This window comes from Sinocyclocheilus grahami, unplaced genomic scaffold (assembly GCF_001515645.1).
Source record: "Sinocyclocheilus grahami isolate Dianchi unplaced genomic scaffold, SAMN03320097.WGS_v1.1 scaffold829.1, whole genome shotgun sequence".
Taxonomy (NCBI): domain Eukaryota; kingdom Metazoa; phylum Chordata; class Actinopteri; order Cypriniformes; family Cyprinidae; genus Sinocyclocheilus; species Sinocyclocheilus grahami.
In genome coordinates this window covers 58,969-76,098 of record NW_015506008.1, presented here as the reverse complement: position 1 = coordinate 76,098, position 17,130 = coordinate 58,969, and the positions used below count along the sequence as shown (strand labels likewise).

At 36.5% G+C, this 17,130-nt stretch overlaps 2 protein-coding genes across 2 annotated transcripts in view; one reads left to right on the top strand and one right to left on the bottom strand.

Moving 5' to 3' along the window:
• LOC107562597 (adhesion G protein-coupled receptor L3-like) overlaps positions 1-11,636 on the bottom strand; it is a 112,742-nt gene extending 101,106 nt beyond the window's left edge. Inside the window, exon 1 of the mRNA XM_016247262.1 lies at positions 11,145-11,636. The gene's annotated coding sequence lies outside the window, so the exon portion shown is untranslated. The remainder of the gene's footprint in view (positions 1-11,144) is intronic.
• Positions 11,297-17,130, top strand: part of LOC107562596 (multiple PDZ domain protein-like) — a 36,755-nt gene continuing 30,921 nt past the window's right edge. The window contains 6 exon segments of the mRNA XM_016247260.1: positions 11,297-11,357; positions 11,451-11,572; positions 13,060-13,117; positions 14,349-14,448; positions 14,590-14,642; positions 14,810-14,979. Of these exon segments, the coding sequence (XP_016102746.1) occupies positions 11,297-11,357; positions 11,451-11,572; positions 13,060-13,117; positions 14,349-14,448; positions 14,590-14,642; positions 14,810-14,979 (564 nt within the window).

The window sequence follows — 17,130 nt, the reverse complement described above, 5'->3', positions numbered from 1 at the left end:
GGGGGGCTGCCGTGATGGTTGACTTTCTACAACTTTCTCCCATCTCCCGACTGCATCTCTGGAGCTCAGCCACAGTGATCTTTGGGTTCTTCTTTACCTCTCTCACCAAGGCTCTTCTCCCCCGATAGCTCAGTTTGGCCAGACGGCCAGCTCTAGGAATGGTTCTGGTGGTCCCAAACGTCTTCCATTTAAGGAATGGAGGCCACTGTGCTCTTGGGAACCTTAAGTGCAGCAGAATTTTTTTTGTAACCTTGGCCAGATCTGTGCCTTGCCACAATTCTGTCTCTGAGCTCTTCAGGCAGTTTCTTTGACCTCATGATTCTCATTTGCTCTGACATGCACTGTGAGCTGTAAGGTCTTGTATAGACAGGTGTGTGGCTTTCCTAATCAAGTCAATCAGTATAATCAAACACAGCTGGATTCAAATGAAGGGGTAGAACCATCTCAAGGCTGATCAGAAGAAATGGACAGCCCCTGAGTTAAATATATGAGTGTCACAGCAGAGGGTCTGAATACTTAGGACCATGTGATATTTCAGTTTTTCTTTTTTAATAAATCTGCAAAAATGTCAACAATTCTGTGTTTTTCTGTCAATATGGGGTGCTGTGTGTACATTAATGAGGAAAAAAAATTAACTTAAATGATTTTAGCAAATGGCTGCAATATAACAAAGAGTGAAAAATTTAAGGGGGTCTGAATACTTTCCGTACCCACTGTATATATATATATATATGAATTGCAATGCAATTCATACATAGAGTGACATATAGACCTTTTCTATTAAGAAAATTATTTTAATTTCTGGGTTCAAATTCATTTTGACATTTTTTTTTAAATAAAATAATAATAATAATTATTATTATTATTATTATGTAATTTGGCATAAACTTTTGTTATTACATTTTTTAATTCATAAATACATTTTGCTGTTAATAAAATCAAAGTCATGTGGTATGACAAACATGCTGAAAAACCAGGAAATTATATCATAAATATCATATTCAGAGTTCAAAGTTCAGGTTAAAATGTCATATGGTGATATTAGCATATGATCATATTTCTATAATTAATGATGATTAATAATTGTTAAGAATCAATCTTTTATGATATTTGTAAAAACTAAAAATATGTATACTTTTTAGCTTAAAAAATATAAATTTTTATGACAACACTTATTAAAATGTTTTAAATATTTAAAATATTACTTTTTACTTGATGGTTATATCACATTTTATAGTCATAAAATTTACATTTTTGTTGGAAATGGTATAAAAGCTTCTTAAAATTATATTAAATCACTTTTATTACAAAAGATACATTTTTATGTTTTAGCAAGATTTTTGAAAGTTTTCCTTTTCTTTAACATGGACACTCTTATACAAATCAAACCACAGAAGCCACAGAAATACAGGTTTTGATGGCAGACCCTCAGTGGTGTTGTACTTGACAACAAATTCTCTTTGCTGAAATCTCAGTTCCCACAAGCAATGTAACACTGTACTATAGATGTGAGTGATGACGATGAACTGTTAATGGAGGCCAAATACAACAGCTCACAGGATTGAACAGGGGCGCATTCACACACACACACACACACACATACACACACACTGGACGAGCGTATTCCTCATTCACTGGTTTAATGGCTAATTAGGCAAAAAGCTGGACGAGGATGAATCTCTCAGCCCAGCAGATTCCTCTTTTCCATTTCTCTGGTGCTCAATAAAACAATGTAATGGACGCTCTCTCACTCTCTTGTGTGGTTTTTTTTCCCTGTATGAAGAGAACTATGCAGGATGCTTTATCCATGTAGGGAATATTCCAGAAGAGCAGCAGTTATTTAAGATTCAAACACAAGGATAACAGATGGCTACCAGAAAAAGAGAGAAAAAACACACACACACACATAGAGAGCATGAGAGAGAGAGAGAGAAGGAATATGACAGACAGAGTTGGTACCTCCCAGTAAGCCGGTCTCTAAGGACAGCCAAATCCACAGCTTAGTGACGTTTAAATTAACAACAGCACTTTCTATACCACCCATTGTCTCTCACCTCACATCTATGCACCAGTTCACATGTGCTCTTTTTAAAGGTGGATGTGATTCTGTTCACGTTTCGAGTGCTCAAAATAGACCTTTTGAAAAAAGCACTTGATCTGAGCATTTGACAGATGGTCTGACATGGTTTGAACTTTGACTGCATGAAAATAGTTTTAAAAATCATCTTATTCTGAACAATTAATTCATGTTTGTTTCATTTTTTATCATTTTGTTTGATATCACAATACAGAATAAAAGTCTGTCGCTAGTTCCGTAACATTGTGACTTTAAGATAAATCTGAAGAATGATGTATCCATATGAGCATGATGTGTAGATGAATAGCTGATCTGGAAATGAAAATTACATACTCACTTTCAAGCTTAAAGAAATTTAGTTTAATGTACCATGAAAGTGAATGGGGAAAGGAGCTGTTGAGCTACAAAAAAGAATGATATGGGACTCATAACAGTGCTGCAGATCTCATTTGCATATTCAAATCTGGTGCATTATAGCATTTAACATCATTAACATCAAACCCAGCGCTATGTGTTTTGACATGCCGTATCTGAATATACACAAACTCAAATGAGATTTCAGAGCTACAGCAGACATTCTATAAATTAATTCTGAAATTCCAGTCTGCTCCTCACACAAGCTATCGTGTTATTTCAGAAGACTTGCGAGTTTATGAGTCATTTGGGCAGCAGGGAACAGCAGCAGGTTATTGTTATGGTAGAGATACACTGCAAACTGCGAGAGGGATAACAAGGATGATTAATTTTCACAGATAATTGATTTTTTTTTACTTCAAAGAGCATTTCACGGGACTGGTCACCCTGCTCCCCATTTACTTCCATTGTATGGAAAAGAGTGTTTGTCAAACTATCTCCTTTTGTGTTCAAAGAAAGAAAGAAAGAATTTCACTCCAAAAATATTTAGGCCTAAATTTAGGATTTATGTATTTTAAATGCATATAAAATCCATCCATTTAGATTACAACTAATTACAAACAAATACATTTCATGTGATGCATATTTGTCAGCCATAGGTCGCAAGTAAGAAACCGGTAAGATTTCTGCACTCAAAAAAGGCATGTTTTATTATCAACTATTTCTATCGATTTGATTTTTAATTAAATAGCCATATTTTCAAAATGCATTTATTCAGATTGCTTAGACTCAGCATAACTATGTAATAATAATCATTTATTCCGTTAAAAAGTATGAACATGGTTAAAATATGGCTAGCTGAGGAACGAACATTCAATTAGTTAAAAGGCATGAGATTAAAACAAATTGGGTTTATTGATGATAAATGGTTATTGTGTATTTAAAACACCTTCAGTTTATTAGTACAGTTACAGAAATCTTACCTGTTTAATTTACAATTTGGCTCGCAAATATGCATCACATTAAGGTGATTAGTTTATTTATTAAAACTGTGCAATCCAAATGGATGGAAATGTTATATGCAATTCAATTACATAAATATTAAATGTAGGTCTATATATTTTTTGAGGAAAGGAAAGAAAGAAAAAGAAATCCATGCAAGTTTGGTCTGCATTGTGAGAGTAATGTAATGAGTAAATGATGATAGAGTTTTCCTTTTTGAATGCACTATTCCTTTAGATTGTTGCCACACTATAGGGTAAATCCCCACAGGGGGCAGATGCCTGCTGTAAATTGTTTAGTGGTGAATGAACAATAAATGTTTAGAAAAAAATACAAATAAAAAAAATATCCCACAGCAATCAAGACAACTTTGGACAAAAAGCACCCATTGCTAAGCTAAACACTTTGAGCTATTTTTCCACTCTTGAAATAGCTTACATTGTCCAAAAGCTGAAAAAGGAAACAACTGGAGGTTGACGTTTCCTGTGCCATTCATTACCCATCAAGAAAAAAAATGCTGCCTTTGACTTCAACAATGAACTGTGCCAACACAGCTGGGAGCAATCGATGCAAGGAGCAATCAAACTTCAGGGTGATCTATCAATCACAGAACTGCTTTATCTCAGAGGCTGCTTTACTCTCCCTGAAGCTGTCACTACAGCAGACCTGAGGGGACATAGGTGTTAACGTTCGTGTCATGCTGAGCTACACTCGGAAGAGTGAAATAGTTGGTACTTTTGATTCATAACACCATTAGCTTATCCTTTGCTGTCAAGGTCGTGGGTTCGATTCCCAGGGATGCACAAACTGATAAAACATGTATTAAATATTTAACTGGACAGAACTGTAATTGCATTCAAATCTATATAACGATCTCTGCCTTTTGCCTGCAAAATGGCATAACTACGGTCTCTTAATCTGTGGGCAAGGGCATAATGCATGAGTCATTTCTCACAACGGTTTCACTGTGCAAAACGACAACGCATTAAAGGAAGCATGATGATAATGAGCGAATTTTACAAGCAAATTTTCCATTCACGCAAATCTATACCACAACAATCTGAATTCCCACAGGTGTGCCTCTCTACTACATCTCTATTATAGCCTAGTCTTAACCGACCAGCTCAGGTTACTCTATCAGATGCTTTTCAGCTTATTAAAGTCTAATAAGTCGCTTATTAGTTGGAATGAGTGTTTGATTAAGTCACAGTAAGAGCAAACTGGTCAATGTTTGTTAAATACAAACACAAATAGCCAATAATTCATGCGATGCAGACAAAACAGGTCGTTTTTTGTTTTTTATATGTGAGCCCGGAGCACAAAGATCATGTTCCATGAAGATATTTTGTTAATTTCTTACCGTAAATATATCAAAACTTAATTTTTGATTAGTAATAGGCATTGCTAAGAACTTCATTTGAACAACTTTAAAGGCGATTTTCTCAATATTTTAGCACCCTCAGATTCCAGATTTCCAAATATTGTCCTAACAAACCATACATCAATGGAAAGCTTATTTATTCAGCTTTCAGATGATGTATAAATCTCAATTTCAAAAAATTGACCCTTATGACTGCTTTTGTGGTCCAGGGTCACATGTTTCATTTATAATATGGTGCTATACTGTATATGTAAATGTAAAAGTAAAGGTTGTTTTTTTTTCCATTTTCTGTGACCTAATCTAAAGTGAGAACTATTTATGGTTAATAATTTGTTAACAAAGCATTATCTAACTCTTTACATATGAGCTATAATTAAACAATAATAATTGTGTTAATAGCAGTGATAATGAATGAAGAACTCACTATTTGCATAGAGTATATTAATATTTTACTACAGTTTAAAAACTGTGAATTAACTATAAACTAGTGTAAACTTATTAAAGTGATACCCATTTGTCTTGTCATGCTGTTAGGGTTCATGGGATTGTGGGACTCCATTAAAACACATCACACTGAGAAAGCTGTTTGATGACATCATCATCATCACTATTTTTGCTCCAACTTTAGCTTGAAGCACTTGACATCACACGCTGTGACTCATAGCATGCTCTGAACATGTAAGCATGTGTGTATGTGAAAGACCTCACACATCTCTCACACACACACACACACAGGGATGTGCAAAACAGTTAATTTTCAAACCAAACCAGTCGGCGGATTGTCTGAATGAGCAGACGGTGTTAAAAAATGCTGTATAATTAGGGTCCACCAGACTCTGATCAAACGCATTTCTTCAGCGCTCACACAGGAGGTGTTTTTGTGTTCAAATACTGAATGGAAAAGAAATCAGGCATTTTTAAAAGTTGAACTGTTTTTAATTTGACACAGTGTCTTGAAAACAGACAGCGTGACTAGTGTTACAGAACAAAATATGAGGCCGTTCTTTTTAGTGAATCATAAACACACAGTGGCACCAGTGTAGTCGGACTCTTAAAGGTGACATATCATGAAAATCTGACTTTTCCAGGTTTTAAATGCTATAATCAGGTCCCCGGTGCATCTACCGACCAAGGAAACGTGAAAAAGATTAACCCAATAACTTTGTTTTGGTAAGCCTTTTTCTGCAAACGTCTGAGAAAACCAGCGCGTGTGATTTCGCTCCCCTAGTGACGTGGCAAAGGGGTCTCGTTATAATATTACCGCTCCTTAATCTGTAAGTTTACACCCACGGCGCTGTCATTGTGTTTTCACAAACGGCAACGGTGTACCAGTTCTAATGCCATGACGAAAGTTTGAGCAAAACATGCTAACTGTTCTGCCTTTGTCTGCACAGACAAGCACAGAACGCTATTTAGAGTCCCAGCCTCAGAGGATTTATTGATTTATTTACTGTATATTGCTGCTGCCACACAGATCTAAAATAAACCTGCGATTTATTTCCCAGTTGTTTACCTCCACAGACATAACCCACTGTTTTTTTGTAACTCGTGTGTTTTTAACGTAAACTTGTGTGTGAATGAGAACTTAGTTCAGTACTCGCATGCTGTGACAGCCGCTTTCTGTGCGTGTGCTTCAGATGTGCGCGCTCAGAAAACCCTATATCTGAAGTTTAAACTCATATGGTTTAAAACGCATGATTTCAGCGCGATAAACATGATAATCAGAACCAAAACAGATGTTATTAGCAGGTCCATGCTGTAATGGCGCAGCTCTATTCTGGAAAATGGGGCGGGGAGCAGCAGTTCATTTGCATATAAAGAGACAGGCCCGAAAAACAGCATGTTTCTGCTTCCACTCAAAATAGGCATTTTGAGCTGAAACTTCACAGACACATTCTGGGGACATCAGAGGCTTATATTACATATTGTAAAAAAGGGGCATAATATGTCTCCTTTAAACAAATGAGTCTTAAGCAAATTATTTTTAGTGAATCAAAAAATAAATTAAAAACGGACAGCTTAACTAGTCAGGAACAAATTACTCTAATGAGTTGGTTATTTTTTTTAGTGAATTAAACATATACAACTTACAACTATTGCATTGGTTTTTTTGTCTTGTTTTTACAGTATAAATATCTAAACATTCTTGAATCAAGATGCATTCACTTGAAAAGCAAAATGACTTCAGATATTAAGTCATTATTATGAAAATATATCTTTAAGCAAAAACGAACAAACTTTTGATACATTTTTCAGAAAACAATACTTAATATCTTAAATCTTCTAAAGTAAATGCATCTTGATTCAAAAATGTTTAGATATTTATACTGGAAAACAAGAAAAAATGCTATGTAAGAAAATCTTTTTTTGCTGTCTTACTGAGAAATCAGTACAGTTACTGACTGTTTTTATTACAATGTGTAGTTAAAGATGCACATTACGAGATTTGTCAATAGTGTTTTACAAAAATAAATGAATTAAATGTTACTATGCTTTTTGTTGGTATAGTATTTGCTTAATATGCCAATTATTAGACTGCATTTATATGCTGATTTTAAAAAGACCATTACAAGCCATTAAAGGTTTTGTTTTATTATCTCATCATTTGGTAATGAAGTTGTTGTTGTTGTTTTTTTCTTCAAATATTAATTTCTTACAAGCACTAAAAGAACAGTCAATGGAACCATTAAGAAAATAATGAAACTAAAACCAGAATATTTAAATTAGATTTCCAACAACCTACTACTCAATTAGTTATTTTGGTTATTTTTCAACCACTCTTTAAAATATTGAAAATACTAAAAATAATAATAATGATAATAAAACAAATGAATAAAAAAAATCCCCTTTAAAACGATAAAAATATTAAAAGTTAAATTTAAAAATGTCTAGGTGAACTAGCCATCCTCTCTAGTTGCTAGTTAACCGTTCTGCACTTTCCTAACACACATACTTGTGACACTACACCGCAATAATTCTCTCATCACTTAAGCCCACTAAAAACCTTTTAACCTCGCAAATGGATGAAAATAAAAGCATGAACACACTTGCGCACATGGGATCATTGCTCTCAATTTCCTGTTGGGACTGAAATAATCAAAGTCCTTCAGAAGACCATTCCAAATCCCATCGTCAGTGTTTGGTGACCTCCTTATTTAATCAGACTCCACACACACATCCTACTTTAAAACATGGCCTGTACACACTCAGCGGCTCTTGCTCTGAGTATGTATAAAAATGGATGAATTTGTAAGTGAAAGGGAGAGAAAGAGATCGAGTAGAGGAACCTGTATTATTCATGCGAATCACTATTTTAGTTTGAAGGACATTCAAAGAATGAGAAGAGGAGCACTCGCTAGAACACATGCACTCAGTGTGCTGCACATCTAATTGTTCTATAGCAGTGTGATGAACTGCATTTCATCTGTTTATATTCGAGCGGTGGTGGCCACACACTTTCACAGATCTATGACATCAGGAGGATGCAGCCACAAAACACAGTTTGTATATTCATGCAATCATAATCCAAAGCGAGAAGCGTCCTGCATGCTGTGCTTGTCGACCTTTGATGATGAAAGTATCTGTCGGAGCATGTGTCCCACCGGCCTCTGTTTGATAATGAGCGAGTGTTGCAAATTACACTTTGACCCATGCTGTGACATTCAATACATATACCAACAAACATAAACCCATGAGCTATTTTATGTTTTATGAATGTTTTCATCATTTTCCCATCATGTTATGAAAACGTTATTTCCGATACGTCAATTTTTTTATGTTTTAAAGAGATTCGTTCATCATTTCCTCACTCTCATGTTATTGCAACCCTGTATACCTTGAGAAACACAAAATAAGTTATTCTGAAGAATGTTAGTAACCAAACAATTTTGGTTGCCATTGACTTCCACTGTATGGCCAATCATGCTCCATTTTATGTTCCACTGAAGAAAGAAAGTCATTTGGAATGACACGAGGGTGAGTAAATGATGACAGAATGTTAATTTTTGGGTGAACTATCCCTTTAAGGATGTCCTTGGTGGGTTATATGAACGTTATGAAAACGAACGATAACACAATGTTACGCACACACCACTTACACATCATGTAAAGCAATAGCATTAATCAGTTTTAGCTGACCAGGGGTGGACGGGTGGCGTTCCAGAAATCCATTTGAAAACAATCATTATTTTTGCAATTCCATTTGGTGATGTTAGTGGTGCAGAAATTACACACTTCAGCTTGAAGACACTAAGAGTGGAAATACAAAACACCCCCATCAAGGCAAACAGAGCAAACCAAAAAACCCAATCTGAAAAACACAGCTCCACCCAGTGTGGGAACTCTACGAAAATTCAGCACAACACCCACTGACTAAACAAGAGAACAGAGGGAACATCTTGACAGAAAACAGAAACTCTCCCATTTATACAAAGAAAACCACTAGTGCCTAAACATAGCTGTGCATCATAAATTAACACTATGATGATGATCTTTCACTGGCACTGGCATCAGCTAAAGTGTTTTAACTTGACCTGTTATCTTGTATTAAATGTCATACACTATCAAATATTAAAATATTTCAACTATATAAATAAGTCAACCAAGCAAGTAGGAAGTAAATTGCAAGTGGCCTCACATAATTCAGCAAAATGCAGCAAAATCAAATCTCAGTCTGTTCTTCTAAAAATGCACATTCTGTCATCGTTTACTCACTGTCGTGTTGTTCCAGAACGGTTTAACTTTCTATCTTCTGAGGAACACAAAAGGAGATGTTGTGCACAATATAAGGGACTGACAGCTTCAGTCACCGTTCGCTTTCAGTGCATCTTTTTTCCATAAAATGAAAGCAAACTGAGGCTGTCATCTATGGTGTTTCACCCAAGAAAGAACATCATAGTAAATGATGACAGAAGTTACTTTTTTGGTGCTGAACTCCCTTTAATGCATCCCTTTTTGCTAGATTTGGAACTTTTACTTCTGTTTGCTTATAACGACTCCTCTGATGGAACAATAGAAGAACTGATAATAATTCCAAGTTGAAGTTATGAGTTTGACCAAGCCTGGAATCAAACCTCTAATTTGATATCATAGGACAATAATATTACACTAAACAGAAAGCAGGATACGCACAATCCTCCCACGAAAACAGGTCTGATATTTTGGTGTTTTTTTCAAAGGCCCTGGGTGAACGTGCCTGTCCATTCTTCCTGTCTCCGTCTTTTTCTATTCTAAGCCAGACATGCATGGTGAATGTGCTGCAATCAGTGGAACACAGGGACTGATCTCTTCCTTCTAAACGGGTCACCCACATGAGGTAAACAATCACTTAACATCTAGAAGTGAGTTGACTCTAGTTATTATTAAATAATCTCTGTTGACATATGACGAACAGTCCGGAATGATTGGTTATATGGTATATATGATGATCCAGCATGTACTGCAATTTTCATGACATCAGGGTGACATGAATAGCAGATGTGTCTTTATTAGGCTACTCAATGAATCAAGGTCATATGATCTCCATACAGATCTGATGGTGTTTAGTTGCATGAATCGCTGTTGATGCATCCAAGGCTGTTTGTTTTGCTCTTTTTCTTCTAGATTCTCTCATGCTAACGCATCTCCTGTTTATACACAAACACACACACATGCATTTATACACAGAAAGAGACAGTCCGTAATTGGCTCTAAGTCGAAGGAGGCGTTGACAGTCTTCTCCTTACACTCTAAAAAATGCTGGGTTAAATACAACCCAGTGCTGGGTAAAATAGGGACAAACCCAGCAATTGGGCTGTTTTGGCCCAGCGGTTGGGTTAAATGTTTAACCCAACCTTCTGGGTAGTAACCCAACCGCTGGGTCAAAACAACCCAATTGCTGGGTTTGTCCCTATTTTACCCAGCACTGGGTTGTATTTAACCCAGCATTTTTTAGAGTGTATGTAAAGGCTGAAGGGATGCTGTGAATATAATAGGCCATCGATAGAACTTATTTGCGACCAGCTGCCTCCATTCTGCCTGTAATGAACAAATGAAATCTATCGTTTCGTTACGTCAAGAGCTGAAGGCAGAGACTTGTGCACTCAAAGACGCGCGCGTGCACCGACGCCCATTAAAACACCACGCACGACACACGGGGAAAAAGCATCCTGTGTCCAAAGCCCCCTCACACACACACACACACACACACGACATAATTCAGCTACAGGATATGGAGAGTTTGAGGAGTGTAAACTACAGCATCTCTCCGCCGCTGCCAATCAAACGTCGATCCGTTATTGATTTATTGGTCCTTAAGAAATAACGTCCCCTTGTTTAAAAGCATTGACTCACCGCATCTTATAAAGCACTGGAATAATAGTCAGCTCCGGATGTGTTCAACAGCATCGGGCTGTGTGAGATCTCAGAATGCTCTTTAATTCCCGTGACAGCGTGTCCGTGTGTGAATAAAGCACGCAGATGATGGTTTGAGCCTCCGTTCCCAGATGCGCCTTTATGAGGCTCGAAGCCTCCTGAAGAACCACGACGCGGAGCAGGATATATCGAGTATCCTTCCTCCCCCAAACCCAATGGATCTATGGTGGACGCGGGGGATCAGAGCCCTGTGTTGTATCCCGATCAGTGTTTTTCTGGAATGAGAGGAAGATGCGCAGAGTGGGTCCAGCGATGGCATCAGCGCCAGTCCATCGCTAGATCGTCCATGCGACCCGACAGCCAGGGAACGAGCGCCGAGAGAAAATGACAAGCCAATTTGGAAGCAAGTGATGCTTGATTCGAGGATGGAGGGTGGGAGGGAAAGAGAAAGAAAGGGAGGATAAGAGAGGGGCGGTGAATCTGGAGCCGGTGGTGACGGGAGGACTTGAGCATGCTCTGGTGGCCGAGAGCGCACACAGCAGTGAGGGTCGACCTTCCCATCACCTGCGGGGTCATCATCGAGATGGGTGCAGTGTGCCTTTTCTGTTACGAAATGTGTTTTCCTTTTGTCTTTACATTTATTTAAGCTTTTAAAAGCTTAAAACCACGTGTTTGCGTAATAAACTGTATGCTAAATTAATTTTACAAATTGTAATAAAGTTGCGATACAGCGACGTCAAAGTAATAATAATTAATAATAATAATTTATGCATTTAGCAGACGCTTTTATCCAAAGTGACTTACAGTGCATTCAGGCTATACATTTTTTACCAGTATGTGTGTTCCCTGGGAATCGAACCCACGACCTTTTGCGTAAGTAAACGTAACAGGGTTGACATTTAGCCAATACTAGCCTTGGACCCAGGACACTGCAACGTGTTTAAAAGAAAACAATAGATATAATAACAATAGCTCTACATGCATGTTCAGAATCATGGTAACAGGGTTGAGATTTAAGCATTTTAAGTTTGTTCACTGACTGTGTGCTGTATGTAACAAAACATAATATAATGTTCATGAAGAAATCACATTCAAAGGAGGATGATTAATGGATTTTTTTCATGATATTTTTGTTTGGAATTTTTTTTACGTCATTCTAATAAGGAGGAGTTATGATAGTAACAGTGCTGATGCTTAGTCTTTTAAATAAAATGATGTTATAAAATACTAAACATATAGCTTATTTCCATATTTATTATGTACACACAAGTCATCTACGTGGAGAATAAAAAATTAATTAAAAGTAATAATAATAATAATATATCTACCATTATGGATATTGAAATAAGATAATAATCTATATCATTATATATATATTGACACACACCTGTCTGTATTATATAATACTTTCTAAACATGTCCAATTGAATTTCCCATGGACTCCAATCAAAGTATCTCAAAGATGATCCAGAGAAATGGAAAGCACCTACATTTCAAGTGTCATAACAACATATTTATGTCAGTGTATTCATTCAATATACACTGAGGTTTTTCTTTTTAGTAAATTCACAATTTTTGTATGTCATGGACTATTGCAATGTGATTTTAGAATAAGACTGCCTAACAAAATGTGAAATAAAATGAAGGAGCTATTGAATGCTCTCTGAATTTACAGTGTTGAAGTATTCGTTTACAGATATGTTGGATATATCATGCTATATGCAAATTGTTTTCATGGAATCCATCTGTTTTACTGGCCTATTGCGATAAGGACATATTAAGGCATAATAGAAAATATCACATTGGCAAATTATAATTTGTGGACATGCACTAATTTACATGTCTCTCATGAGCAGCAGTAATAAGAGCTGATGTCTCTGTTATCATTTAACAGAGAGGCCTGAGCATCTATTACACTCACGAGCATCAGAGGCACATCGTGGACATGCGCGGTGAGGGACAGCCAGTTATCACCCTCGCGCAAACCCTGCGCTGTCTGAATAACGCGAGCTAGCTGTCTCTAATGCGACTTGCGACGTTTGAAAATGTTTCAAATTGAGCCCCGGCTTTTCATCATCCGATGAGACGAGACGATCAGTTTCTCATGAGCTGCGGGGGAACCCTGTTGATCTGAAGGTAAATGAGGAGTGAGGAAATCAGCTTTTATTGATCCTCACGGTAGCTACAGCGTGAGAACCTAACGAATGAAGACTGATAGAAAGAAACGGCATCACAGCTGTCATTTACACCTGAACCATAACATGCTGATTTTATTTAGCTATCGGATTTATTTTAGTAAACTGTTTTTGCTGTCCTTACTTGTTTTAAAATTGCAATTAGCCTATGCATCATGAGCTCCATTTGTTAGATTATGATGGCCAACACATATTAATAACCTAATGTTGTCATCTATTTTTAGGTTTAAGTAGCAATGCGTCTCTCAACTATCTTAAAGACGTTTTAAACCAGTTTGTGTGATATATTATTGTGAGTTGTAAATCTATAATACTTGATAAATAATGACAGCTACAGTTTTTCTATGAAGCATCCGTTTTTCATAGCATCTGTTGCTATGGCTACTCCTTCCAGCACCCTCCAACTTGTAAAATAACTTCTGTGGTTACTGAAACGTAAAGCTGTTTACCTCATTTGAGGCTCCTATACCCCACAAGTCGCACCCTGATCTTTTTAACGTTGAAACCCGAAAATAGGACACAACTTGCACACTTGACAATTTATGCACTCCTAATATGATTCCAAAATGGTTGGATATGACTTAGGCTAAATCTTGCGACCCCTTTGGTGGTGTGCTGAGGCCCCATGGTTCTATTTGCATATTTATTTTCGTATTTACACATCTATCAGCTTCGCCCGTTTAAAATAACCCTCCTGCTTTGTTTTCCCTTAGTTACTATTGTTGTCCGCAACACCGCCCACCGCCAGGCGCTTACATCTCTATCAGGTAGGCTGTAAGGACATCTGTCCCGGGTAATTACCGTCGTTCACAGTTTAATTCCGTTTACAGCTACTAAGCCTGACCCGTAAGCGCATTACCGGAGCAGCGCAGCGCAAACACGAGCGCTCGCGCAGTCCGTAGAGGTGCGAGTGTCCCACCCAGATCTCATCAGCATGAATAACAGATTACAGCAGGCGTTACCAGAGCCATCGGTGAGATGTGAAATGAACCATCAGTGCAATTCATAAAGCCTGTCATCGGTTACAGAGGCGTCACTCTCACTTCATGCCAAGCGTCAGCGTCGCTGTCACACGTAAGGACTGTCAGGTGTGCATGCCAGTTAGTGATTACTTGAGTAGGATGAGAAAGGGACAAATCTGTTTGTTGTTTTGTATCTTGAATATGTTCAAGAGTTTGATTGTCATTATGTCTGATGGCCCTGATATGAATTTACGTGCGTTGTTGCAGATGTCAGAAAGAGAGTGCTGGTAATTCAGTACCCAAAGAGTTGAAGATGATGGGTATGTATGAAGTCAATATGTCTTTCACAATTTATGATAATAACATATTTGTGAGTTAATGTGCCTATGGCATGCAGATTGTTGTATGCACTCTCATGTGGGATATGAGCTGATGTCACTGCATGTGCTCCTGTTATTAATATATTTATGTGTATGTGTGTGTATAGACACACAGCGTGCTTTGCTGGCGGTGGAGCGGCTGCAGGAGAGGCTGAAGAAGAAGGGAGAACTGCCTGCTGAGGAAAAACTCAGTCTGCTCAAGAGTGTCTTACAGAGTCCCCTGTTTCACCAGATACTCATCATGCAAGACACCGGACAACAGCATCAGCAACGACAGGTCAGAGACGAATAACATCATCATTATACTGCATGACCAAAAAATAAAAAATATGGCGTACACTGACACAAAAAGACATCAAAACAATAGTGTGCTTTTCCATTATATAGCCTAGTGTTTTATTTTTAATAAATGTATTCAATTAAACAGTGTAAATACATTCCTCATAACTATGTTAAATTAAAAAAATAAAAGAATATTTTTAAATCTAATTGGCTGATGGTACTTGTTTATGGCACATTTCTGTCATTACCATCATAACTGATCTTGTGAAGTGCTGATGGGAAGTGTATTGAACAAAAGTATGCTGATATCCAACTCCACAGCTATTGAAATTGAAATTTACATGCAGGTATATTTTATAAAGCAATTATACACCCAGGGAGCATCATTTCAGATATTCCCTGATGCGAACAGACCTCTTCCCTGACTACATCATCTCTGTTTCAGTGTCTATTATTAGATGAGATGATTACTACATGAGACAAACCTTTCTTAAAGGACTTTTTTGGATTCAGTACAAGTCCAGTTGAACTGACAACTGTTGTGGCATAATGTTGTCCCTCGTTTGCTTTAAAAAAAAGTAAAAGTCTAAGTTAAATGAAGGTGAATGAGGCCATCCATTAACATACATTTAATATCCTTGCTGTTTCAATAGTAAAGCCTCAAGGTATAAACAATACGCATGTTAATGTGATTTTTGCATGAAAAAAAATCACTGTGTAAAGTTATACCTAATTTTACAGCTTTGTCAGCTTTACAAATAATAGAGTCACAGAAGAGTGAGCTTAGAAGGTTTGTTGTGCATTATCAATAGTGATGCATGAAGCACAGCTAAATCTGAGGTCACTTCCGAGCTAAACAGCTTTATATTGATCACAGTGTGCAATTTGGATATTCAAAGTTTACCAAACATGAATTAGTTGCAAAATCTACAATTGCACAAAATTCCAAATAGCACAGATTATTATTTAAATGACTGCCAGCAGAATTTCACTGTACAAAGGTACAGTAAGTGTGTAACCTGCACCCTTAACATATTCTATAAATGCTTTTATAAAATTATAAAGATTCACTTTTCTGCTTTTACAACCTCCAAAAATTGGCCCCATTCATTTCCATTGTAAGTGCTCCATTGTAACCCTGATTTTTGCTTATCTTAAATAAAACATGAGACAAACCTTTCTTAAAGGACTTTTTTGGATTCAGTACAAGTCCAGTTGAACTGACAACTGTTGTGGCATAATATTGTCCCTCGTTTGCTTTAAAAAAAAGTAAAAGTCTAAGTTAAATGAAGGTGAATGAGGCCATCCATTAACATACATTTAATATGCTTGCTGTTTCAATAGTAAAGCCTCAAGGTATAAACAATTCGCATGTTAATGTGATTTTTGCATGAAAAAAAATCACTGTGTAAAGTTATACCTAATTTTACAGCTTTGTCAGCTTTACAAATAATAGAGTCACAGAAGAGTGAGCTTAGAAGGTTTGTTGTGCATTATCAATAGTGATGCATGAAGCACAGCTAAATCTGAGGTCACTTCCAAGCTAAACAGCTTTATATTGATCACAGTGTGCAATTTGGATATTCAAAGTTTACCAAACATGAATTAGTTGCAAAATCTACAATTGCACAAAATTCCAAATAGCACAGATTTTTATTTAAATGACTGCCAGCAGAATTTCACTGTACAAAGGTACAGTGATCAATTTAATGCATTCTTAATACTAAATAAAAGTATGAATTTCTTTGGAAAAACATACTTACCCTAAAACATTTGAATACTAGTGTATAAATGGGGTTCAAAGATCTAGGAAAATAATTTTTTGGTGTTTACCTTTACTGATCCTTGTGCACTTTAGTTTTAGCCTTTTTTAAAATCTCAAATCACTGTCAACGGTAATAATACTATATTGTGTAAAAACAAAATTCAGGAAACATGATCTTTTTTTTTTAAATAATAAACATTTACATTTTAAAAACAAGTGATGTAAAAATCCAATACAAATTTGGGGATTAGTAAAATTGATCATAAAAGAAATTGAAAAGTAACAAGATATTTATAATGTTACAAAACATTTCTATTTCAAATAAATTTGAACTTTCTTTTCAATATATATATATATATATATATATATATATATATTCAC